The sequence below is a fragment of the Dermacentor albipictus genome, chromosome 2 (assembly GCF_038994185.2).
Source record: "Dermacentor albipictus isolate Rhodes 1998 colony chromosome 2, USDA_Dalb.pri_finalv2, whole genome shotgun sequence".
NCBI classification, from domain to species: Eukaryota; Metazoa; Arthropoda; class Arachnida; order Ixodida; family Ixodidae; genus Dermacentor; species Dermacentor albipictus.
In genome coordinates, this window is record NC_091822.1 from 7,548,256 (window position 1) to 7,557,848 (window position 9,593).

Consider the following 9,593-nt stretch of genomic DNA (forward strand, 5'->3'; position numbering starts at 1 on the left):
CTGTAAATGAGTAGAGGCAACGGGCTCAAGAAAAATCTTGAACGTGAGGTGGACAAGATGCGCGGTGTTTGGCCACATCTTTCTTCAGCTTTGTACTAAATGCGCCTCATATGGACACACGGCATGTGACTGCGATGGAACACTGCACTGTGCAAATTTCAGAAGTAATGGTCATAATCGACAAGATTGCGAAGCAGACTCGCACTGTAGAATATGCTCGCTAGAAGGTTTGAATGACACAAAGCATTCCATGACGGTGTGGGAGTGTCTCACATACGTGGACAGGCTACAAACTGAAAAAAAAAACGACTTCTGTCGCGCTTGATGTAAAGCGCAGTTAAGTAACCATGGCTAACAGGTTAACCAGTTCAACACGAAATATCCAGAATTACCAAACAATTGACATCATACAAATTAACCTTGCACGAACATACAAAGCCACCGAATCTTTAAAGCACTACCAAGAAGAAAATAAACACGATATTTCGGTAAGTCAAGAGCCTTGCACGTTGAAACATAACATCATTGGGTTCCCAATCAAACATCGGGTCATTGCATATGTAAATAATCCTAAAGTTCCAACCATTATCCACAATGACAAAATCACAAGCTTCCCAATGACAGTACAGGATACTATACTACTTATAAAAATGCAGATAGATACGGAAGAATTTGTACTAGTTAATTGTTATGGACCACCACATGACAGTACGGTTAGACATATAAACAGGCTAGAGAACATACTTCAAATGGTGAAACTCAATAAAATATTTATATCAGAGGACTTTAATGCCGAAAATAAAATTTGGTCAAGCAAAACAAACGATGAAAGAGAAAATGTACTAGATTTAGTCATAAGACATACCCTTGCTATACTAAACGATAAAAGCTCGCCCCTTACATTTAAAACTTCTAGAGCTAAAGGCTGGATAAATTTAACAATAAGCAACTCAGCATTTGTCTCAGGAACTACTACATGGGGAGTTCTTAGGGACTATAATAATAGTGACCATAGGTACATAAATATACACATAGGAAATATAAAGGAACCGGATGAATACGGCACAACACTTAAAGGTAGGAGAAAGATTTACGAAACAATGTTGGAAGACTCTTGGTTTGCAGAAAATAGCGACCAGTTCAACACTATACAAGATATAGAACATAACTTGGCAATATTTTACAGTAAGTTAGAGAAGCTCGAAAGAAAGTACACAAAGGTAAAACCACCATCAAATAAAACGAACTCTTGGTGGAAAGTAGATCTAGAAATAGAAAGGAAATGAGTTCGAGCATTGAGGAGGCGATATCAGAAGGCAACGGGAGACATTCGAGAAATATATGAAAAGGAATACTACAAAGAACTTGATACTTACAATAATATCCTTAATAATGCAAAAGACAAAAGTTCGAATAAATTCATTTCAGCCACATCTAAAAACCTATTCAATCGGCCCTATAAGTTGGCAAGTTACAAAATTCAAAGAAAGGTAGTTTTAACTAGTATAGAAAAAGTAAATGGCGAAAATACACAAACATCACAAGAAACAATAGAATATATTTTGGAAAAGAAGAGAAGAGAGAAGAGAAGACATAAATTCAGAATACGAGGATATGGAAAAAGTATAAAATGGAGACTAGGGCCCCGAAAATGAGGACGAAAAAGACACAACAGAAAGCGCGCAAAAGAACAATATAGCCAAGTGTCAAAGGCAGGCACCAATAGTTGACCCGCCATTTACGCAATCCGAAGTTGACTTAGTCATAAATAACCTCCGTAGGGGCGTAACCCCAGAACCTGGCAACCTTCAAACCCACTTCATAGAGGCATTAAATAGGAAGCACAAAAACTTTTTTCCTTAATCTTTTTAATGCGTGTTTGAAATTGGGATACTTCATACAGATTTGGAAAAGATGGAAGGTAATTTTAATAAATAAAAGTAGCCCAGAAGAAAAAAGTTGGAGTGGCAAATTACAGACCAATAGCAATAAATTCAATTTTAGGAAAAGTTCTAGAAAAATTGACGAAAGATAGGCTGTATTTTTTATGTTCAAAAACAATCTCCTACATCAAAGACAGTTTGGTTTCAAACGTAATACTTCCACAATTACCGCTCTTCTGGAAATCAAAATAAAAATAATCCAAATAAAATAGACGAGAATAACTGCATTGCAATATCACTTGATATCAAGAACGCGTTTAATGCAATCCGGGCAGATATTATAAGAAATCTATTAGAAGAATTCAAATGCCCAGTGAACTTAGTCTGAATAATAGCAACAGCATTAAGAAATAGGGAAAATATGTATGAACCAGATAATAATAAAATACATAGAAGACATTCAGTGGTTTCTCCACAAGGTTCACCAATGAGCCCTTTGCTCTGGAATGTGATCACGGCAAAATTACTAAATATTAAACTCTCAGAGGACACATACAGTTTAGCATTTGCTGATGACCTTTCAGTTGTAGATAAAGGTAAATGGAGAAATGAAATAGAGCAAAAGGCGAATGAAATAACACATAGTATTGTCACGTAGGTCCCGGTGAGCTACCTGGCACGCAGGCAGACAGAAAGGAACACTGCGTCGAGGTTAGATGCAAAAAAGAGTTTAATGGGCGAACTTGTGCCCGAAATCAAGTGAACAACGCGGTGACGGCGAAAGCAGCAAGCGCGTCTGCGGCGTTCGTCGGACTCAGCCAGCGCAGGCGGTGGTCCCGCATTTATACCTTTCGCGTGCATGATCGAAACGCGTCAAGCGACGCCGCCCGCGGCGCAGCGACGCCGGTCGCGTCGCAGCGACGCGAGCTGCGTACCTCGCGTCGCTAGAAGCTGAAATAAACGCTGGTGGCATTACCCCCCCCCCGTGAAAAAGCATCGCCCCGATGCTAAAGAAAACAAGAAACCTGTAAGCATGCAATCAACCAAGGATAACGGAAAAAAAAGAATGTCTGTTAGTCCGCTAACGCTCAAAAAACTTCTTGAGGCGCGCGACATGCACCATCTCAGGTCGTGCGCGACGTCGCTGTGACTGCGTCACTCCATCGGGCACAACCTCGTACACCAGCGGTCCAAGTCGTCGAGTTATCTTGTAGGGCCCGAAGTAACGGCGCAGGAGCTTCTCACTAAGGCCGCGGCGACGAATCGGTGTCCACACCATAACGCGGTCACCAAGTGCGTACTCTTGGTCTCGTCGTCGTAGGTTGTAGAGTCGGGCGTCGACGTTTTGCTGCTCTTTAATACGCATTCGGGCTAGCTGACGAGCTTCCTCGGCACGTTGAAGGAAGCCGGTAACGTCTGCATGGATGCTGTCGTCTTCAACGTGAGGCAACATCGCATCAAGCATCGTGGCGACTTGGCGACCGAAGACAAGCTCGAATGGCGTCATCTGCGTTGTCTCCTGTGGCGCGGTGTTGTATGCAAACGTCACGTACGGAAGGATTTCGTCCCAAGTCTTGTGCCCGGCGTCGACATACATGGCGAGCATGTCGGCGAGTGTTTTATTTAAACGCTCCGTAAGGCCGTTTGTCTGCGGGTGGTACGCTGTAGTGCGCCGATGGCTCGTGTGGCTCAAGTGCAGAATCTGTTGCGTAAGTTCAGCTGTGAATGCCGTACCTCTGTCTGTAATAAGGACCTCGGGTCCACCATGACGGAGAACGATGTTCTTTAAGAAGAATCTGCCGACCTCGATTGCATTTCCCGATGCTAACGCCGCTGTCTCGGCATAGCGCGTCAGATAGTCCGTTGCTACCACTATCCACCTGTTCCCGCAAGTAGACGTCGGGAAGGGGCCAAGCAGATCCATGCCTATCTGCTGGAATGGTTTCCATGGTGGCTCGATTGGTTGCAGGAGGCCGGCTGGCTTTGTAGGCGGGGTTTTCCGACGTTGGCAATCTCGGCAGGTTTTCACGTAGCGTGCGACGTCTGCGTTCAGGGCCGGCCAGTAGTATTTTTCTTGAATTCTTCTGAGAGTTCGAGTGAATCCCAGATGCCCCGCTGTCGGCTCATCGTGAGACGCTTCTAAAATCTCTTGCCTTAGCTTGACTGGCACGACGAGTAGATGTGCCGCTTTGTACGGCATGAAGTTCTTTTTCACAAGCACATTGTCGCGCAGGCATAGCGATGAAAGCGCGCGTCTGAATGCCTTTGGCACTGAATCGGTCTTCCCTTCGAGATATTGAACCACACAGCGTAGATCAGGATCGGCACGTTGATCTTGTGCGAAGCTGTTAGAGCTTATGGGCCCAAGGAAGGCATCGTCGTCATCGTCAGAGGTCGGGGCGGATTCAACAGGGGCTCTCGAAAGGCAGTCGGCGTCTGTGTGCTTTCGGCCTGACTTATACACGACGGTGACGTCGAACTCCTGTAGTCGCAGGCTCCAACGAGCGAGGCGACCTGACGGGTCTTTCAGGTTAGCGAGCCAGCACAGAGCGTGGTGGTCACTGACGACCTTGAAGTGCTTCCCGTAAAGGTACGGCCGAAATTTTGTGACCGCCCAGACGACAGCGAGGCATTCCTTTTCGGTCGTCGAATAATTCAATTCGGCTTTCGACAGTGATCTCCTCGCGTAGGCGATGGCTCGCTCCAGGCCGTTCTTCTTTTGAATCAACACAGCACCGAGTCCTATGCCGCTTGCATCCGTGTGGATCTCGGTGTCTGCGCTCTCGTCGAAATGGCCGAGTACGGGCGGTGACTGCAAGCGTCGTTGAAGTTCGCGAAAAGCGTCTTCTTGGGGCTTCTTCCATGTGAACTGCGCGTCGGCTTTCGTAAGGCGAGTGAGAGGCTCTGCAATTCGAGAGAAATCTCGGACAAAACGCCTGTAATACGCACAGAGCCCCAAAAACCTACGGACAGCTTTCTTGTCACTAGGTATCGGGAAACTTTCGATGGCTGCCGTCTTTTCGGGGTCCGGACGCACGCCTTCGCGATTATCTACGTGACCGAGGAACAGGAGCTCTTCATAGGCGAAACGACATTTCTCTGGTTTCAGAGTGAGTCCCGACACCCTAATTGCCTCTAGCACGGTCTCCAGCCTATTAAGGTGCTCGTCGAAGGTGGATGCGAAAACGACTACGTCGTCGAGATATACGAGGCATATCTGCCATTTCAGCCCAGACAACACGGTGTCCATGACACGCTGAAATGTCGCCGGCGCTGAGCATAGTCCGAATGGCATGACTTTAAATTCGTAAAGACCGTCCGGCGTGATGAAGGCAGTCTTCTCACGGTCCCTTTCATCGATCTCAATCTGCCAGTAGCCGCTGCGGAGGTCCATCGACGAAAAATACTTGGCACCGCACAGTCGATCTAACGTGTCGTCGATTCGCGGAAGCGGGTAGACGTCCTTTTTTCTGACGCTGTTGAGACTCCTATAATCGACGCAAAATCGTAGGGTACCGTCTTTCTTCTTTACAAGCACCACCGGTGAAGACCACGGGCTCTTGGACGGCTGAATGACGTCGTCGCGAAGCATTTCTTCAACTTGTGTCTTGATTGTTTCACGTTCTCGCGCTGAAACGCGGTAGGGACTTCGGCGGACGGGACGAGTCGATTCATCGGTTATAATGCGATGCTTCGCTATGTGCGTTTGCCGGATCCTCGACGACTTAGAAAAACATTCGGAATATCGCAGAAGAAGGCGACGTAGCTTTTCTTGCTTTTGTTGAGGCAGGGAGGCATTAATGTCGAAGTTCACCTCATCAGCCACCGTCGACGACGCCTCATGGGACGACTCGGAGAGCGCTAATACGTCGCTTATTTCGGCGAACTCTTCCAAGAAAGCGACCGTCGTACCCCTGTTGAGGTGCTTGTGTTCCGTGCTGAAATTCGTTATTAGCACAGCCGCTCTGCCTCACGCAGGTGGACGACACCGCGTGCGACGCAAATTTGGCGATCCAGAAGCAGCTGCAAGTTCGCTTCGACAATCGCATCGCCGCTTGAGGACGCGTCTGTTTCGACGAGTGCGATGACGCCAGCATTTGGCGGGAAGCTCACTTGATCGTCGAGGATGGTGAACGCGGCACGATGATGATTGCTTTGCATTCTTTCTGACCGGTTTGTCGTTAGTATTATGGTTTTCGTCTGCAGGTCGATCACCGCACCATTTTCGTTCAGGAATTCCATCCCGAGGATTACGTCGCGAGAGCAGTGCTGTAAGATGATGAAGTTCACAGGGTAGGTGTGACCGTGAACAGCCACTCGCGCAGTGCATCGTCCCGTCGGGGTTATGAGGTGGCCTCCTGCTGTGCGTATTTGAGGACCTTCCCATGCGGTTTTGACTTTCTTGAGTTGTGACAAAAATCGTCCACTAACGACGGAGTAGTCGGCCCCGGTGTCGACGAGTGCAACCACTGAATGTCCATCTAGGGTAACTTGTAAGTCGGCACTTGGTGTTCGCGTTCGATGTCGATCGGTCACCGACTGTGCGGTCTGTCGCTTCGCACGGTCGCGGCTGCGTCGGGTGGAAGCCTCGTGGCAAGGTGCTGTTGTGGCCTTCAGCCGCGTCATCGAATTTGTGGTGTCGGGTTGCGGCTTCCTGTTTTGTGGCGTCGGTGCGTCGGGTCGCGTCTTGTTGCCGGAATGCAACGAGGCGTCGGAATGCGTCGAGGCGGCGGAATGCGTCGTGGTTGTAGGAGGGTTTTTCGGTCTTCGCTCGAGAGCTGCGTCACCTCCTGACCTCGCTGGCTTTAGTTTCCCCTACGAGGGCTCAGTGACCTCTCCCTCGCGTGCCCTGGGTACGGCGAAGACGACCGGCGTGGGTAGGGTGACGGGGACCTGAAGCGACGTGGGGCGGCATCTTCGGTCGCTCGAAGATAGGCTTCAATTTCTCGAGGCCGTTGGCCAGGAAGAGGTCGTGGGGCGTCGATGTTGTACCCGCGGAGGCCCATCTGACGGTAGGGGCATTCTCGAAGGAGGTGGCCGGCTTCACCACAGTGAAAACAAAGCGGTCGTCGATCTGGGGTTCTCCAGATGTCAGTCTTCCTCGTGGTGGTTTGCCGAAACGTGTTTGAGCGGACGGCCTGCTGCGGACGCGGCGGTGGCGGCTAGGCTTGGCTGCGTTGAGGTGGCGCGTACGTATCCCGTCGCCAGCTGGTCGGCCTCACTTGGCTTTGCAGAGCGGCGGCGTAAGTTGAAACGCGTGGCTCCTGGCAAGGTGGCGATATGGTGGGCGCCGTTTCGGCAGGATCGAGTGTGCCCAGCGCTTGTTGTACCTCGTCCCTTACAACGTCGGCGAGCGAGGATATTTGTGGTTGCGGACCCGGTAGCAACTTGCGCAGCTCGTCGCGCACGATGGCACGGATGGTATCTCGAAGGGCCACTGCGGAGGTACTTCGGGAGTCGTCGCAGTCTGTCGGAGGAGTGCGTAAGTTGCGGTCGTATTGCTTTGCGCGCAGCTCGAGCGTCTTCTCGATAGTGGCCGCTTCGCTAATCCATTCGGCGACGGTCCTCGGCGGGTTGCGAATGAGAGCAACGAAAAGTTGCTCCTTGACGGCCCTCATAAGGTACTGAAGCTTCTTGTCTTCAGTCATGTTGGCATCCGCGTGGCGGAAGAGCTTTTGCATTTCTTCCGCAAAGACGGTTACGGACTCGTTTGGATGCTGCTGGCGAGTTTGAAGCAAGGCCTCAGCTCGTTCTTTGCGCAGAATACTTGCGAAAGTTGCAGATAAGTGCCTCTTGAAAGCCTCCCACGTTGTCAGGGACAGCTCCTGGTTCTCGTACCAGGTTCTAGCAGAGTCTTCGAGAGAGAAGAAGACGTTCCGAAGTTTGTCTTCGTCAGACCACTTGTTGAAGGTTGCAACTCGTTCGTAACGCTCCAGCCAATCTTGTACATCTTCGCAAGTGGAGCCGCTAAAAAGCGGAGGTACTCGCGGCTGCTGGACGACGAGCGGCGCAGGTGTAGTGGCGGCTTGCATTGGTGACGTCGAGCGGTGGTTCACACGGCGACCAGGGGCAGGTAGTGGTCCCAATTCAGCCGGCAGTCCTTGAAGTCGGCGGCTGCTCCGGGTTTCTTCCTTCTTGTCTTCTCTGGAGCTGTCTTCCGCGTCGCCAGCTCCAGATGCACTTGGGCTGGTGTCCCGGCTTTGAGGGGGTGTACGGGGCATAAGCACCTCCACCAAAATGTCACGTAGGTCCCGGTGAGCTACCTGGCACGCAGGTAGACAGAAAGGAACACTGCGTCGAGGTTAGATGCAAAAAAGAGTTTAATGGGCGAACTTGTGCCCGAAATCAAGTGAACAACGCGGTGACGGCGAAAGCAGCAAGCGCGTCTGGGGCGTTCGTCGGACTCAGCCAGCGCAGGCGGTGGTCCCGCATTTATACCTTTCGCGTGCATGATCGAAACGCGTCAAGCGACGCCGCCCGCGGCGCAGCGACGCCGATCGCGTGGCAGCGACGCGAGCTGCGTACCTCGCGTCGCTAGAAGCTGAAATAAACGCTCGTGGCAGTATAGACAAATGGGCAAATCAAATGAGAGTGGAATTCAATGCTGTCAAATCACACTTGAGTTACGATAGGCGAGCAATACGACAGTCATCCCACAGAGATAAAAATAGGTGGAAAAGGGGCTAAAATTTAAAGGAAATTAAGATCATAGGCGTAATCTCTGACGCAAAGCTTTCTTTACTTCCTAACTTAGAATATATCAAAAATTCAGTGACACATCTAACACACCAGCTAAGTAAATTCACAGGAAAGCGAAAAGCTATTCAGCCATCACAACTAAAGAAAATACATATTGGAGGCATAGAAAGGATGATAGTGTATGCTAGTTCAGTTTGGTATAGTGAAAAAACAATAATAAACAAAAAACTAAAATCAACCCAGCGAATTCCCCTCATTCTAATCACCCTAGCCTTCAGAACCGCATCAAATAATTCATTAAATATATTATCTAACATTCCGCCAATAACCTTGAAGATAGAAAAAGAAATAGAGGTTTAGGAAATACTTAAACAAGGAAAAAACATCATTTGGAAAGACAGGATATTCACACAGAATGAGAAAACAGGTAAATATGATCTGTGGGAGTTCCACCTAGCTGAAAATATTTCCTTTTCATCAATAGGCGAGGAAGATAAAGTAGATGTTAAGGTTTTTACAGACGGCTCAAAAAGGGAGGAAAACGTAGGAGCAGCATTTATTGTCTATAATTCGACAGGACAATAAATAACAACGAAACAATTTAGGTTGCATTCATAGTCTTATAATTTTGAATGAGAGGCAATGGCAGTCTTTAAGGCTGTTGAACATATCCAAACAAATTACACAGCACTGACATGTCAAATTCTCACGGACAGTTTTTATTCCTTACGGGCGTTGAGTAACCCTAAAAATAACAACCCATTCATTGTAATGATTAAGAAGAAATTGAAGGACACTTCAGAAAACGTTATAACATTTTCATACGTGAAAGGCCCCAGTAAGAATGAAGGAAAAGAGGCGGTTGACTTACTTTCAAAAAAGGGAAGTGAGCATGGAGATCCATTACAATTACCAGTGACCAAAACATTTATAAAAAGATAACTGAAGAGTGCACTAAAAGAAAATTGGAATAAATTATGGCAAGAAGAGGGGAAGAATAGCTATGCCTTC

General features: G+C 48.4%; 1 protein-coding gene across 1 annotated transcript; it reads right to left on the bottom strand.

The window, feature by feature from the left end:
* Positions 1-6,925: 6,925 nt before the first annotated feature.
* On the bottom strand, positions 6,926-8,104 carry LOC139055432 (uncharacterized). The gene has a single exon (XM_070532895.1). The coding sequence runs from the start codon at positions 8,102-8,104 to the stop codon at positions 7,046-7,048; it is 1,059 nt and encodes a 352-aa protein (XP_070388996.1). The 3' UTR covers positions 6,926-7,045.
* Between the last annotated feature and the right edge of the window lie 1,489 nt (positions 8,105-9,593).

What these genes read in the sequence shown, in the direction of transcription:
- LOC139055432 (XM_070532895.1), bottom strand. Translation starts at nt 8,104, where the DNA reads ATGCCCCGTACACCCCCTCAAAGCCGGGACACCAGCCCAAGTGCATCT.